Source organism: Falco peregrinus, chromosome 7 (assembly GCF_023634155.1).
Source record: "Falco peregrinus isolate bFalPer1 chromosome 7, bFalPer1.pri, whole genome shotgun sequence".
Lineage (NCBI taxonomy): Eukaryota > Metazoa > Chordata > Aves > Falconiformes > Falconidae > Falco > Falco peregrinus.
In genome coordinates, this window is record NC_073727.1 from 64,826,806 (window position 1) to 64,843,599 (window position 16,794).

At 40.9% G+C, this 16,794-nt stretch overlaps 1 protein-coding gene across 3 annotated transcripts in view; it reads right to left on the reverse strand.

Moving 5' to 3' along the window:
- Positions 1 to 1,029: 1,029 nt before the first annotated feature.
- Positions 1,030 to 16,794, reverse strand: part of RNF144A (ring finger protein 144A) — a 67,437-nt gene continuing 51,672 nt past the window's right edge. For all 3 annotated transcript variants that reach the window (XM_055810366.1, XM_055810365.1, XM_055810364.1), the window contains 6 exons: positions 13,814 to 13,918; positions 13,542 to 13,602; positions 12,288 to 12,495; positions 10,278 to 10,425; positions 8,867 to 8,956; positions 1,030 to 5,805 (listed from right to left, as the gene is read on the reverse strand). In XM_055810366.1, coding sequence (XP_055666341.1) covers positions 5,674 to 5,805; positions 8,867 to 8,956; positions 10,278 to 10,425; positions 12,288 to 12,495; positions 13,542 to 13,602; positions 13,814 to 13,918 — 744 coding nt within the window. In that variant the 3' untranslated portion in view covers positions 1,030 to 5,673. The remainder of the gene's footprint in view (positions 5,806 to 8,866; positions 8,957 to 10,277; positions 10,426 to 12,287; positions 12,496 to 13,541; positions 13,603 to 13,813; positions 13,919 to 16,794) is intronic.

Genomic DNA, 16,794 nt, shown 5'->3' on the forward strand with positions numbered 1-16,794 from the left:
GACTGAGGAGATGCCCAGGGAGCTAAACGTTACTGAACTACACGCAAGTGACTGAGAAACAATCCTCCTTTCTGAAAGAAAACTGCAAAGACAACATACCCTAATTGGAAGGAACAGACTGTGGGAGCAGGGAAAGACAGGCGATTGCTTTGTTAATGATACCTACTCCTAGAATCGGTCAAAACCCCTTGTGGCACTTATAGACATTTTTCTGCCCAATTGAACAAAATATCTAAACTGATCTTTCCCTTATGGAGAAAAATCATTATGCTTCATGCAAATGACAGGAGGCATGACTGAGTAGCAGCTATTATGCAGCCTTGGTTTTTCTTAAGTTGTCAGATATAAAGCACATACACGCATCAGTTATGCATACCATTTTTTTTTAAGAAATTGTGCCTGTGCTTTTCCTAGGGATATAGACAAATTGCACCCTAACAAGTGAGAAAGAAACTAAGAGCACTGAAGACAAGACTGCATCCTCACCTGCAGTTCGGGCAAAACGCAAAGTGCGTGTTGACGGGCTGAGAGGTATGAGAGCCAACTCCACTGTCAGAGGGAGTTCAGTATGCTCTGTTGTTCAGGTGATTGCACTTTGCCTTTGAAAGTTTCACCTACACAACACAAACCCAGGGGAATACAAGCTACTCGCATTTATCTCCACCAGACCTAAATGTGTGGTGCAAGAACATACATGCATCTCAGAGTGATCCTTGGAGCAGCACATTCACCCGGCTAGGGCGTCCATCAGCGGACTGCAACAGGAGCTGGACCAAAGACCCAGCTGTGGGTCAAATTATCTCTAGAGATACCCAGATTCACTCCTACGGCTAAACTGGGAGACAATGAGCCAGAAACCTCAGTTATGCCCAGAAACGAGGCAGGAGGTCTCCAGGCTACAGGCTGTGCTTGCTCAGGATCAAGGATCAAGAGGTGGGTAAGCACAGGGAGTCCTACCATAACAAAAGCACTTTGCTTTAGTGAATGTATAGCACTGGGAAGTCACTATGAAGAATCACAGGAGACGCATTCATTTAAAATATCTATTGAAATTACAAATTAAACTCTTCAATATGATTCAAAGTACAAAACACAACATTAAAAGGCATTCAACAGCTCTTTTATACATCACAGTGTTAGTGGCACAAAATGTACTTACATTTCAAATACATCAACAGAACTATTTTTACACTGGTCAAATACATTATTTATAGATATGCATGACTCCTTCATGCTTATCCCTATACAAGTTTAAAATACATCCATGGTAAAATGATCAAGAAAGGTTCAGTTATGTACCATGTACCTGTACCTAATGTTCCTGGAATTCTTATAAGAGAGATACACAACTCAAAGCAATAATGAAGACCACAGGGCTCTAAACACAAACAGCATGCCTTACTTAGTATAAGTGCATTAGCAATTAAGCACTGATGCAGGCTTTTTTGATGCCTTTAATATCACTGTCATCAACAACCATATTCTACCCGTCTTCCTTAGGATTTTAGACTACGCACATGAAATGTACCAACTTTGGTTTTAAAAAAGCAAACCTGCACAAAGCTTTATGCATGCTGCACCTCACTGGGATGAAAACAGCCTGTATCAAATATATTTATTCCTATGCAGTAAAAGGCCTACAGATGAAATGCACAAAACTTCATTTTCGTTTTCCTGCTCATAACAAAAGCACTTCATCTTTTTCTGATCTATGAATATTTTATCCTATCAGCTCCACAAACAGGAGATCTTTTCACTAATTTTGATTGTGTTTCCTGCATGTCAGGAGATGAACTGCAAGCCGAGAGTTGATCCAGTTAGCTCTTATTTGGGATTTTGCCTAATTCATAAGCCAGAGTATTTGAGGAAAGATCATGCTGCTTGGTATGTGGGGGAAAGCATCCCAAATTCTTGGCATGCTAAAGTCAGTAGTAGGAGGTTTCAGGATGAATGCCAACATGAATAAAACTGAAATATTAACATAAAACTACAGTAAGCATTTATATACAGTCTTTCATCACAGGATCTTGAAGAGCCTCAAAACCAATGAATTTGCCCTCACAATCCTCATGTGAGGTAGGTAAACATTGGTCCATCCATTTAAAAGATGGTTAAATTGAGATAAAAGGAGATAAGTGACTTGTCCAATGTCACGTGGGGAAACCACATTGCTACCACCATTGAAGGTGGTATGGGCTGTGTGCTCTGACCCCTCTCAGGGCTGACTTCAGCCCAAGCAATGAATGTCAAGTCTAGGGAGATGCAAAGCCTCTGGAGTCTGGACTTGACACTCGCTCACTAGACATGACACCACTTCATCCCAACAGAACATGCAAATTATGTATTGTTACAAACGCCACTAAAAATAGCTTTTAAAACAATCCAAACTCCCTAAATAATAGCATAACCATAATAAACTCAAGAGAAATCATGTGGTGAACCTTATTTTTCTGGTGAAATTCTAAAAAGCCAAAGCTGTTGTAACAGAATTTCATCTGGAAAGCAGCAGAGACAAACATTCACTTCTCCATGGCAGGGGATTTAAAAGTCAGAGTTTAAAATAAGGTACTTACAGTTCAGTTTCAGGGTATTGAATGTCACGCTATCAATGTAAGCTGTAACATTAAAATGCCCCAAACTCAATACACCACCACCAGAAGTTGCTACTTTGGAATCAAATCAGCATTAAAAAAAAATTCAAAAAAAGAAAAACAAAAAAATCCCCGAGAAGAATACAGATGGAACGACATTTAGCAAACCTGAACAGATTAGGTATTTGGTAAACATATGTAGGCATATAGTCTATCCCAACAGCCAGGATGTGAAACAAGAGGTAACGTCATAAAAATCTCCAGTAGAAATTCAAATATGTCGAGATCAGACAGATATACTGACAGAAGTACACAGTTTTCTGATACATAACGTTACCTGTGAGCATCAATTAGAAACTATAATGTAAAGATGTCTGTATTTGTAAAAGACTTTTCTTTCTTTTTTTCTTTTAAATCTGGAAATGCATCAATGTTGACATTGATTATTAACTGGCCACACAGTACCATGGAAAACTCAAGTTTCGCTATACTGCCGCAAAAAGGCTGTCTCTGAGAAAGGCACAGAGAACGTAAACCTCATACCAGGAGGACACTGGTCCTGTTAACAGGCCACTGCACCTCTGCTGTTTACTGTCATCCCAGCAGCCAAATCTGTCATTAGAGCCACTGCTGCACACAGCAAAATCCCTCAGTGCTGCTAGTTAGAAAAGTAACAGCTCATGAAATCTTTTACGTCCTGTGGTCCAGGGGTTTTTTTGTCTCCAGTTAAATAGAATTACAGGGCCAAGTATGAAAGGCCACTGTTCAAGCTTACCTGCAGGAAGCTGTCCCTTGCAGAAGGGTTTCCAGGACTTCTGCACACCGAAGCAATGACTCGGCACAACCCAGGTGCTCGGCTTGGGGTACATGGGGGGAGACGGACTGAGCGGCTGCCAGAGCCGGGTGAGATAACCAGATCCCCGCCTGCTGAACTCAGCGCTTCACACACACCCTGGGGGCTGGAAAACAGCCATCCAATGCACTACCCTGATTTCCTTCCGCAGGTTTTTTTGAACAATTACGCATTTTTTAATAACACAGATAGCTTACAATACTGAAAAGACTCTGATAACAAAGGATCTGAACAGTGCATTGCCACAAACAATGTGAAGACACCATGAAGGGTTCAGACTTGCTGGAAACCAGCTATCCTTTATCTTCACATTACAATGGCTGAACTCATTAAAATCAAGCCAGATAAGCAAACTGCAGACAACCTCCAGCTCCTGAAGCTGAAATCTGTGGTCAGATACAGTTTGAATCTGGATACCAATAAACTTGGAAGAAGGAGAAAGAGAAGCAATTCAAGAGTTGTTTTATAAAAATACAGTGGCCCTTTTCAAAATTGTACCCTACAGTCTTTTTATTTAACAGACAGTATAAAACAAACGTATAAAGGAGGAGTCACTTCCTTATGCCTGAGCTATGAAAACATATTCCCAGCCTGTGACAGCAGCCAGAAGCAGTTGCATTGAAGGGTCTTAATACATTTGTAGTGCAAAGTTATCCTGGCTTCAACATACTCATCCATTTCAGTACATTGATAATGCACAGAAATAAATGATGATGAAAAAAACACAGTTGAACTTAGTCCGCAAGCCATTCAAAATAATGTTTTCCTTCAGTACTACACACAGACATACACATTGTTTCAGGTGCTTTATATTTCATAGCAAGAAGTTATTAGTCAAATTCTTGTAGGCTTTACAATCAGAGTAAAATGTTTTTCAAAAAAATATCTCTAAAGAGAAATTACAATGATTAATAGTATGTTGACTAGCACGCTTTACTATCCTGGAAACACAGCACTGTGAATTCCACAAAATCATCAAATCAAGTGATTATTTTTCAAATAAAAACTTGTTTCGTCACAGTATTGTTATTAACAGCATACACCATACAACCTATGATATTAACTCTGAAAATGGGCTAAGTAGTTTAAATTTAAAGTACAACTTCCACAAATATCCCAGGCATTTTTATTCTTAACTACAGGGATAACCCTGATGTATTTTTATACTTAAAAGGAAAGATTCACTGATAACCCAAGAGTCTGCTAAATAGTAAAGTTAGTCCTGTATTTTTTAGTAATTGCCCTAAAGGCAGAAGCAAGCTATTTTGAGCTTCCAAAATCTTTCAATAGCACAGCTATTTACACATTTGGTTTAAATACGATTATATATATCTCTCTCTATATATAAAAAGATTAAGATACCTGGATTAGAAGTTACATAGCCCTATAAGTGTAGCAGAACCCTAAACAACAGCAAAAAATAACAATTCAGAAAAATACTAGTGGTCCAGCGGTAATCAATACCATCAATGCATTTTTAAAAGAACCTTGATTAGATAGCAGGTTTGTGACACCAAGGTTTGTGTCAACCTTACAGCTTCATCAATTCATTTTTAAAATGTAGCTTTCAATCAAACAAATTTATATTAAGACTTCAAAAAATTCCTGGAAGGCAACAGGACCAACTTTGTCCCTCTAACCCTCCCCAGATTTCAAGAAAGGCATAGGATGGCCTATATGCACCTTATTGATTTTCTTATACTTGGAAAAATAGGTACTAAAAAGGACATTGTGATGGCTTTAACAAAAACAGATGTGTAATAAACATGGCAAAGTCACAGTAAGTTGACTATCTGGTTTAAATGATAGGCAACAAATACATACAGGAATAAGAAGACATCAAATATGTAAGCGAACAGATATGCAGACGTTTAGGTTTGTATGCATTTTCAGCTTGTTTTGCTGATGTCATTCTGTACAGTTCCCAGTCCACCAGCAGGGCAGCAGAAACCTTTTGCATTTTTTTTAGCAGTATCATCTCTTCATCTCTGATAGCTACTCAGGTCCATGGTCTCCCTTTAGCACCAAACTTGCCTTCCATTACCCTCCTTGTCTATCATCAATTATCTATGCCACAGTAGTAACAACAGTTTCTGGAACCGAGATTGTGTGTCAATGAAAAGCAGAATGGGACAAGTAAGGCTACACCAATGTAAGTGCAAGAGGGAAACAGCAACAGCAACAATAAAATCAAAACACATGTTGTGATGAGTCCAATCTTCTTTCAGTCTAGGTAGGCAGAGGGTCATCATCTCCTTTATTACACTTGCACTTGCAGCACAGAACAAATGGTGTAGCAAGCAGAAGGAAAGGGGAGGCCACCAAAAGTAGAAGACCAAATCCTGCAAAAATTCCTACCACCTGCAAGAGAAAAGAATACCACTGCATTAGGGATAGCAATTGTCTGCATTCTGCTGACATCAGTGCACCACCAGTGTCCTTCGATAGGATCTCAGCAAGTGCCATTGACCTTACCACAGTGAGGACTTCCCCCCAAGAGCACGCTACAGTCAGCTCCTGCGATCAGCAAACATGAGTGAAATCAGAGAGTGAACGCTCATGTTTCATGGCTCCAGTCAACATCGTGCCACACAACTCAGGTCCATCACACAAAGTGATGCACACTGTTATTTGCCTTTTCGAGTTCTGCTATATCTCAAACAACTAATGAAGCAATTGACTAGACACTTTTTTCTTGATCAGATGTAAATATCAGGATCAAGACTAGAAAAGAGTTAGAGACTTTCACTTCCAGGTGCTCCCTTTTTTGCTGGAGAAAGCTCCAAAATTAATCAGTCTAAGTTTTCATGTTGTTCATGGACAGCCAGGGAAGACTCCCACAAACTTCCCACCAGCAGCAACACAAGCTTGGGGATCTCAGCCACAGGTTACAAACACTATGGACTACAGAAGGACTCTGAATATGTAATGGCTTTTTGCAGTCAGACCTGAGCTCATCCTGCTGCTTCAGGGTACATGACCTAACTCTAAAAGCTTTTTTTAAATTGACATTTATTGATCACCCTCTTCCCAGCATGGGCAGAGGACCACAGACCTACCCATCCTGTCAGCGTGCCAAACTCTATTAGTTTCTACAGAGTTTAAATTTGGAAAACTATTAAAAAAACACTCAAGCTGAGGTTCATCGCCTGAGGAAGTTTCCCATTTGCCACAGGCAACTGTAAGTGTAATGCTGCAACAATACGCCTGCAAATTATTTGAGAAAATAATTTAGATTAATTCACATGAGAGAGTCTGTGAATAATATTGAATAATGAAGGCAGGAGCGGAATGCTAATCTGCTAGCAAAACCCCACAACAGAAGGCAAAATGAAATTAAGAGTGCAGTACTCATTAAGAATTCTTCTAGCCAGGGCTAGATACGCCACTTCAATTAGCTGGCAAATATTTAATTAGCCATGGTATAGAAGCGATGATTTACTAGTGCTTTTGTCGGCCACGGCCAATTTCTCGTTCTGATTACTACGTATGTATTTCTGCAGCTCCAGCACCGGGGCCGGGGGCTGGGCTGCAGGAGGTGGCGCTGCGGGACAGCGCTCGCCGCCCTCGGGCTGCCTCCTACCCTGACCGAGGCTTTCAGTCCCGGCTTTTAGCTGTCCAGGGACGAGGAGCTCAAACTTCCACGCCCCAACAATTTTATTTCTTGCCAAGAGCAATTTCTTTTTCAGCTTCAGAGGTGTGCACGTTTCGCTACTTAGTCTTTTTTTTTTTCTTTGAGGTGCTGACAATCTGATGCACATGTCATGTGCTAATCTCTGTATTTACTTCGTACAGACACAAACCAAAGCCAAATCCTCACCTCCTTTAAAAATCGTGACTACTAAAAATGCAGCTGCTGCCATACTGATCTTCGGAGGCAGCACACCCTTGCCTACCTCCTTGCAGCCCAGGCTAGATGTGTGCTGGTCAGAGCCAAGCTGGAAGGAAGTTAGCAATTCAGTGGACTGGATTGACTACTGCTAATTTTTATGAGCTATCTAATTTTCACCTTCCTTTCTGCCTCAATATGCTATCAAAGAGATAATTAAGGTTCATTTTGTTTGTTGTGGGTTGTTTTTTTTTGTTTATTTTGGGTTTTTTCTTGTGTTTTTTGCTTTTTTTTTAAACAAAACTGCCTGCTGACTATTACTCATCTTCTACTTGGTTCTGTTGCTTCTGCAGAAGTTGCTGTCCTACTCAGCATCAAGCCACTCCCTCTGGCCAAAACAAATATTTTCTTTTAAACCCACAAACCACAAACCAAAGGCTCACCTCAATTTGTCTTGGCTAAATACTCAAAGAAACTTCACATAAGGAAATGACTGCAATGTTGATTGGGCTTAAGCAGGTTTAGCAGAATCATATCCTGATTGGCAGAGACTTACCATTTGCTTTCTCAACAACGACCTGAACATCAAATGTATTGTCTATCAAACATATCTGCGCTAACTGCTGTAGCTAAGAACAGATTCCAAATATCAGATTAATCACCTCACATTACAGGTACATCAAGACAACTTATCTACCCACACACTTCCTAAGATACCGTTGGCTAAGCCACACAAAATTCAGTCCATAGCTCAGGCACCCAGGGGTGTATGTGGAGGGAGCACGGTGCAATCCTCATTTTATTTCAGTTTAGCTGTTTGACCAGAATTGGGGTTTATTCTCTAGACTTGGGGTTTATGCTCGAATGGAAAGAAATGTATATTTCAAGAAGAAAAGCGCTTCATAGCTTTTTACTGGCACACAGTTAATTTAGGAAAAGATGACTCAGAAACCCAGATGTCCCTGTATCTCTGAAGTGACTGTAAAGGCAGTAGATTGGACCAAGTCACACATTAGCATTTATATTACATGCATTAAAGTAGTGCAGAGAGCACTTTCATTAGCAGCATTCATGGTGGGTCCAGCAAGACTAGGTCTAGGCTACAAGAGCCATCCCCACGCTCTTTGTAACTGTCAGTTTGAATCTGTGTTTGAAACTCATGGGGTTACCTTCTGTCCATGAATGAGTCAACTGGAGTCCATAACAAGATATTGAGCATACTCAGGCTAATTCCTTTCCAGTTCTGGATCTGAAGCTAAAGATCCCTTGCAGGATGAGCTCTCCTGTTAGTAATATGGATGGTGGCAACCTAGTCCATCCTCTATGTTTACTGAGAACGCACTTGGACTGGCACTTAACTGGCTCTGCAAATGTACCCCTTCTAATTCTCAGTGGCTTTCTGCCCAGGAGTGTCCTCTCTGGAAGAGCAAACTGTTCCTCTCTGAGCTACAGCCCTCTTTAACAAAATCTGCTATGAAGATCAGCTGCCATTTAGCACAGAATTTTACCCTAAGGTGTTAAAATGAGCAAGGCAAAGGAAAGCACTATGACAGTAGTAGACCTGTAGAGAGCTTTTAAATATCTGAGCTTTACCTGTGTTCTGTGCCAGATAACAGATGCCCTGGAGTGTCCCAGCTTGTTTCGACAAGGTCCTTTGTCGTAATGTATAAGGAGAAAATCATCCTAAAAAATATTAAAATAAAAGGTAGGCAATAAACAGAAGTGTAAACTGTTCTTCAACTAATAAACCACTATTTCCTGAGAACTTATAACCAGGAACTGTACAGGAAGATAAAAACTTAGTAAAGTGGATATGGCCAGGTCTAACCTTTCCAAAGTGCTTTGTTTACAGCTAAGCATCTTCACAAACAGGGCTGTTTAGCAAGTGTTATGTATCTGTAATGAATTCTTCTCCCAAAGGCTCTCAAGCTGCATATTTAAATGCTAGCATGGAGTTCAGCAAGAGGATCCGAGAAAAGGACTATTGCATACATTTTACACATACAGAAAGAACAAAGGAAAACGAATACTTGTACTGCAGACTTCCCACAGTTGGTTCCTTTTACTAGTTGAAAGTAAAAGGGCAACACAGATCTTTGAGAAATTATGTCCCGACCTGTCCTGCCATCCTTTTGCAAACCAGTCAAGACAGCAGGCCTAGTACCAAGGGAACGCTGCTTTTTAACTGAGCACATGAAAAGCCTGTGAGTTAAGGACTATTATTAAAGCATTCAAATAGGACAACCCCAGGATCTGAATAGTCAGAGTAGCTTTCAGGAACTTCAAACATTTCCTTTGCTATTGTTAACAATGTTATAAAATAAAGCAGATGAAATGGAAACAGATGTTGTATATTCTATATACTCTGATCCTTGGGCATGATAACAGGCTGATTTTAAAAAGACAAACATATGACAGCAGCAGCTTATAGACTGACAAATTCCTGGTGCTAGGAGAACATTGTATTCTTTTTCATATGTCAGATGTATTTCTTGTCCCACAGAACACAATGAACGGTAAAATCTGACTGCTAATCTTCTACATGATGACGCACCAAATCTAGAGTTTGTTAAACTTCCACTAAGGAAGTCTGAAGACTAAGAACATTGCTGTACTCATCCTGTAACTCCTTCAAGAAGGAGAACTTGAAAAGTCAGTATTAAATGAAGTATTAGTGGGGAAAAAAAAACACAAAGCGAAGCAACGTCCCTTCCCAATCTTACTTGCCACTAAGTAAGATTGCAAACAGAGTATTTTCATGAAATTTTACTTTTTGATGATTACTTACTGACTCACATCAGCAAAATGCTAAGATTGCACAGGTCAGACAAGTGAAAGAGAGCACAAATCCTATCAAATTACCAGGATCAGGTCTGGTGGGTTGTGGACCACCAAGTTGGGCAGAAGCTAGTGAGATACTATTTAATTGATTAATGAGCCTGCTGGATGGCAAAGCAATGAAATTCTAAGTTTCTGAGAACCAGACTCCATGGTATGTACTCACATCAAGAGATTCCAGACAGTACCAGCAAAAGGCATGTTTGCAGTTCTTACACATCATTTGGGCACAGCCTTCATCTCGTTCAATGTAAACTTTACACTTTGGACAGCGTTTGATTGGAGCATCATCTTCTTCCATTTTAAAAACTGAACTGTGGGGGAGAGTGAGGAATTAGTAAGTACATGGCCATGTCAGTTTAGAGAAGAACATGTAAGAACCATGCTGAGAAGGTAAGCCTACTGTTTCATAAAAAAAAAAAAAAAAAGATAAATTACTAGAGAACTAGGTATTCAGCTGGGTTTTATTATTCAGATATTTTAGCTATTCTCTATTTTTCAAACATATCTCTAGAAAAAATGTTTAATGACTGTTTAATGTTGAGTGCCTACGTGAGAGTCAGGACATTTTCTTTACCACATATTTTACCAACTGTTTTTGTTAACTAGAGACACTAACCGATACACAGCTTTCTCCTGGAATATATCAGAGGAACAGCAGCTAGTTAACACCTAAATGCTTTGTACATCTAAGTCATTTGTCTTTCTCCTCCCTCCTTCTTTCTCAGAAAAGAAGAGGAAGCAATCCCTTGATGGCACAACAAGCCCAGACCACATTCCTTTGGACCGGGATGCCAGGGAAAGATTGCTTGTCTCTGCCCTCCTTGACGATCCTCCCTAGAAATTTCCCTCCAAATCAGGAACTGTGAGGTTTTGGGGGCATGCCATTCTCTCGGAGTTGATCTCTTCATCTCCAACACTGTCCTAGCAAGACCACTGTTCATGAGTTAGGGTCAGCACTGCCTTTTTTTGTCTTGCATGACTGTGCAAAACCACAGGACATCCCCTGGTATAGCGAGCACAACACAGAGGAATGTGGAAACACTGGAAGAACATTTATTTCCCTCGAGTAGCTCTCTACCACATGGAGGTTTTATGCACACTAACTTAAATGTACCTTAACAAATGACACTTCCTGCAGCCACTGCCAGTGGGAGACACATGAACAACTGATGGGGAATCAACAGTTTGCTGGAAAACAGGACTGACCCTTGACTGACTGACTGATTTGCCCAACAGCAGGATAAAAGGACACACACACATTAGTCACACTAGGGGCAACTGTATTACAGAAAAATGCTTTGAATCCATAAACTGTATATGAAACTCCAAATGCATGGTAGCACAAACTGCTACTGGCACATTATTCTCCAAAATAATGGAAAAACAAACCTCAACAGAGTAAAAAAATGAAGCAAGAACTAAAAGCATCCAAAACATGAAGGAAAACAGATAAAATTTTTACCTTGTTGTGAAGTTTAGTAAGCTCAGTTCTGGTCAAGCACACACAAAAAGCATGTGCAAAAGTTACTATATTTAATCAGGAACTCATCATGACAGCATCCTAGCTAGTCATCTGTTACAGCAAAGCTTGAAAGAAGACAACGTATGAATAGCTAAGTCCAAGGCTGGCCAGGTCTTTAATGATACCTCAAACTGCTATGCAATCTTTGAAAAAACCCAAACATTAAGTGGAACATATGCACAATGGCCTTTCTTACTCACTGGCTGCAGTATGCCACTGGAAACAGCTTGAAACAGAACTTAAGATCATTGGCCAAATGTGCAGCAGTTAGGATGATCAAGAGAGTATCCTAAAAATCACTGTCTGGCACGATGTTACCAGCCCTCACGCCATCCAGAATAGCAGCAGCAACAAGATCTTCCTGAAGGGAAGCTCATGAGCTGCCTCTATATCGTGTTTTTCCCGCTGGGGCAAAAGGGCTGGTGACAGAGGCTCCAGCAGCTCCTTTGTGCTTTACCAGCAATAGTGGCAATGAGCAATACTGCCAAGAGCTATCCAGTTTTGGAATACAGCATTACAAGAACAGGAATGACTAAGTGAAGGAAGCAGCTTTAAAACAGAGTATCAGGAGAATGCTACTTTACTATTCATACTCTGGTTTGTTCAAAGATTGTTTTGTTTCTAAATATTTGATCTTTTGCAATACTTTACCTTGTTTCTCCTGGAAGAAAAGAGATTGGCATGTTCTCTTGACAGCCTTGACCTGGATGCCAATTAGATTTGCAAGCAGAGCAGAACTCAATGTCGCAGGCTTTGCACTGGACCAGCTGGGGGTCCTGTGGGCTTGATTCCTGGAGCTGGCAAACTGCCTGGCAAGTAGAGGATGGACACCAAGTCCGACACGGATCCAAAAGCACTTCTACAAAGGGACATAAAAGAACAAAATTCAAAGGCAGTTACAAGACTGGCCTTCCATAACAATGTATTCAAGCTGAGGTTGACTGGCAGGGCATTTGAAGACACGCATTTTTAAAAGAAGCCTTTTAATTTATGCTGCCCATTCAGACATAAATCTGGCCTGCTTTGCAAGCGGGCACCAAGCTAAAGTGAGTTTCCTGAGTTTGAATTAACTGCCTGTTTTCATTCACTGAAGTAAACTTGTTCTGAGAATGAGGCGGTGTATTTTTCTTCACTTGTACTTGAAGATAAATAGAGCACATACTATGCAGGTATAACCCGTCAGAAAGTGTTTTTACAGTGCCTTGCCCAGTAGGACTCTTACTTCATGGTGGCCTCTGCCCTAATGTAACCACATAATTAACAATAGCATAAGACTGTTACACAGTTTCATCCCTTTCTGGGAGGCTGTTTGCTGTAAGTTATTTCATGTTTCAAAGCCCATTGAAGCCAATAAAAACCTGCCAATGACTTCAGTGGTTTCTTGGACAGGTCCTGCCCTCAGTAAAACACTACTCTAAATTCTCTATGGCCACACAGTTCCACACCCCCATAGGCACCCAGTCAGCTTATAACCTCATAAAAATTAACAAGGTTCATGCTATCATTACACACAGAACTGCCTAGTAATTCTGCACCAGAGGCCATCACAGAAGATAATGGTGGCTCCATAAAAGGGGTCAGTCTACCTCCCCAGCCCCTAAAGTACTGGTAGTCAACTCAAACAGCAAAGCTCTAAATAGAAGTAGCTCCCTCCCTTAGTTATGGAGCAATATAATACATAGTAATTTTCTTTCCTTAGTTTATTCCCAGAACGTTGCAGTTCTGCAAATCACTCAGGCAAGAACAGAAACAATGCTTTTTGGGTTGTTGTTTTTTTGACAACTGAACAATTAATGCACAATGCTACTGCATGAACATGTGCAGAGCCAGATTCTGATTTATGGGGTTGCTCAGGAGCGATACCATTCCCACAGCCTTGCAGCGCGTAGTGTTAACATGTGTTACCTCTTTCAAACTGCAGCTTCTTATACCTTTGCATGATTTCTGATGCAACCATGCACTCAATCTGTTGAAGGAAGGAAAAGAAAAAGACAAATTTCCGATTAGAACAGCAATAATCAAAAGCATTTTCAACAAACTGAGACAAAATATTCGACCTTTGGAAAATTATTAAAAACATATGCTGGCAACTATGGCAGCTGTAACATATAGAGCAAGACACATCTAAACATCCTGGGAACTAAAAAAACCCACCCCTATTTGCAGTAAAAGTGTACCTCATTTTCTTGCAGATGACCTCGCTTTGGGCAGGCAGCATCAGGGCAGCTGATTGCTGTTTCTAGACCTTCTTTGATCAAAAGTTCCACATACTGTTTTAGGCACTGTAAGAGAGCCAAAGACTGAGTTAACCATCCCATCAAGAATAAATCACTCAGTATTTTAACAGCTTTCCTCTGAAAATCTGAATAACTCAAACTTCCTTGAAAAAAGATACTACTGTTTTTTCATGACCTTTTTACATCCACTGACCATGCTTACAGCTTTTGCCATGGTTATACCTGTAAATAGAAAACAGCAAGTTTATTTCACCATCAAGTAACTCTTCCTCAAATTAAAACACGCAGCAAATTAAAAAACAGCAATAATGGGGAGAAGCACAAATCAAACAGGGAGCTAGGATGGGGAAAAAAAATAATAAAACACTACCAAGATAAAATTAGATTAACGACACTCCAAAAATCTTTATGTGACTGGAAACCACAACACAGCTTAGTAAGCAGTAACTACCCATAGACAGACATCTGTCAAGCACACCAGTCAGCAAAAGGGAGTGGTGTATCTTGTCTTCTATTTCTAGAAAATAACTATCTGAACTTCATGGTTAAAGATATATCTTTTCCATAGGAAGGAAAAATGTGAGAATTAGGACTCACGGAAGAACCACAGTTTCCATAGGGACCAAACAATAAATATTTGTAACACTAATACTTTCCTCCCCTAGCAACCACAGCATTTTACCCAAATTATAACTGAAAACATAGCATCTAAAACAGTAGTACACAGCACGACCATCAACACAAGAGAGAAGAAAGGTGGTTATTTTAGACTAAGGGCAAATTGAGACCAAACCTTGTTAACCTTGAAGAGCAACCACCTCTCTCAACCTCCACACCTCCACATCAAGGTGAGAGCTACTACATCGGTGTCTGGCTGGGGAGGCAAGGGTAGTGATGCAGAGCGCACGATATCCTCCTCTCTGCAGATACCGTGCAACTTCTACCAGCCTGACACTACACAGAGAACAAATGAGGGTCTGCTTTCCAGCAGATGGATCACCCTGTGGTGTTCTCACCCTGCTTGTGAGCCCAGCTGGCAGTGGCAAACTGGAGACAATTACAGAAAGCAGGTACCTCTCTGTTACCGGGTATGTGAATAAAGAGCGAGGCTAGACTGACGGTAGCATAAAATGAAGATACAAAACAAGCCCAGCGTATGGCTGGGTGGGAGGCAAGAAGGATTACACGCTGCAGCAAGCTGGCAAAACAAGGACTTCAATTACCATTTCCAGACAGAACTTGCAAAAGGTACACAGCCGCCGACTCAGCACCAGCCTGGGGAGGCAAAGGGCTGCACTGACCCTGCCAAGTCCAGCACGCCTAACTGCAGGTCTGAGCACAAAGCTGCTGCTTCCTTCCAGCCATGCCATCGAACAGGCCCATCAACAAGCACACTTCCAGCCTAACCTTTTGCATCTGGCTTGTAGCTGGGCCTTGTAGGTCGAGACTTTGACACTACTCATCTCGCCTCTTCTCTTTCTGCTCTGCCTCTCGATATTTCTGTTCAGCTCCTTTCAGAGACCCTACTGCCTATATTAACGTTCTAGTCTAGATTTTACCTCTTGCAGCTTGATTGCAGCAAAACCTTCTCTTCCTGCCCACACAATTTCTGCTGCTCTGGTACACAGCTTTTCTGGTGGCAACATGCCACCACCTTGACAGCACAACAAATCATTTTGCCACAGTCCCCTTTCCTGTGTCTCCTACTCAACAGAGACAGCAGGTCTATTTTTTCTGAAAGAAAAATGGAGACTGGATAATTGGTATCTTTAAAAGTTTTACACGCGTAAAAAATCCACATGATAGATTATAGTCTATGTCCCTTTTTCATCAGTAGGGATTTAATGAAGACAACTGTTCACTTAGTAGATGTTTGGCTTGCAGAAGCTTTCCAAGCCTTCACTTTGAGCTCGGCAGGGTGGGTGGTGGAGCAGTTCAAGAGAACCACCAGCAGCAAACACAGCAGGCTGAGCCCTGCAAGAACCAGATCCTAGGTTGTGTGCCTTGGCAAGCTGTGATTTCAGCTGTAGTGAGGTATTAGTGTTGCTGTAATGATACTGTTGGCTCTTCCATTTCCCCTCCATTTGCAGATGCCAAGTGTGGATTAAAATGAAAATGCATACATTTTTAATGTCAGCACTTAGCACTTACAGAAAGTACTTTTCAAGCTGAATGAGCTCTGCCGTCATTAATCATTAATGTGGTTAATTCTCCTCCTCAACCTGTTTGGGACCATTGCCAAAGGCTATTTGATTTGCTTCCCTTGCCTCACATTTATAGCCTTGACAGAAAGGCTATGAAGATATTTTCTGTCTTTTCTACTCTTTTCTGCCTAAGGAATGACACAGTTCACCCCTGCCACGAGCAGTGTCCAAGGCCTTCCCCTTCCCCTGATGTGGCACTAGAGCCTACTTCCTCAAAGCCAGCACAGCCAAAGTGTACTTCTTATGCTACACCTTCTGGGAACACAGATGCTGTCTCGAGGCTGTGATACACCACTGTAAATTAGCCAGAGGATAAAACACCCTGTCCATTCAAGATTTCCTCACTTCAGAGATTTCTTGAGTGGAGAAAGAGTAAGCCAAAGAGCTGCAAGTGAATTTGAAGCACAGGGTACCGGTGGCTTCTCTTGAGAGCAGACACAAGATGTGCCACTTGTGTCAGAAAATTTTAAACTGGTTATAGTACTAGAAATGCACCAGCACACAAGCAAAACACCACAGCAGGATCAGGTACTCAGTTATATACTATGAAAAGTTACAAAACAACTCCTAAAAGGTGACAAATACATTGTTGATCATTTTCTGTGCCACTTGTAATTGATCTCATGCTGGAAGAAAATATCTTCATAGTCTTTCCGTTAAGGTTATAAAGTATTGTATAGGATAAAGTAAAAATGTGGGAGTGTAAGTCACCCCAAA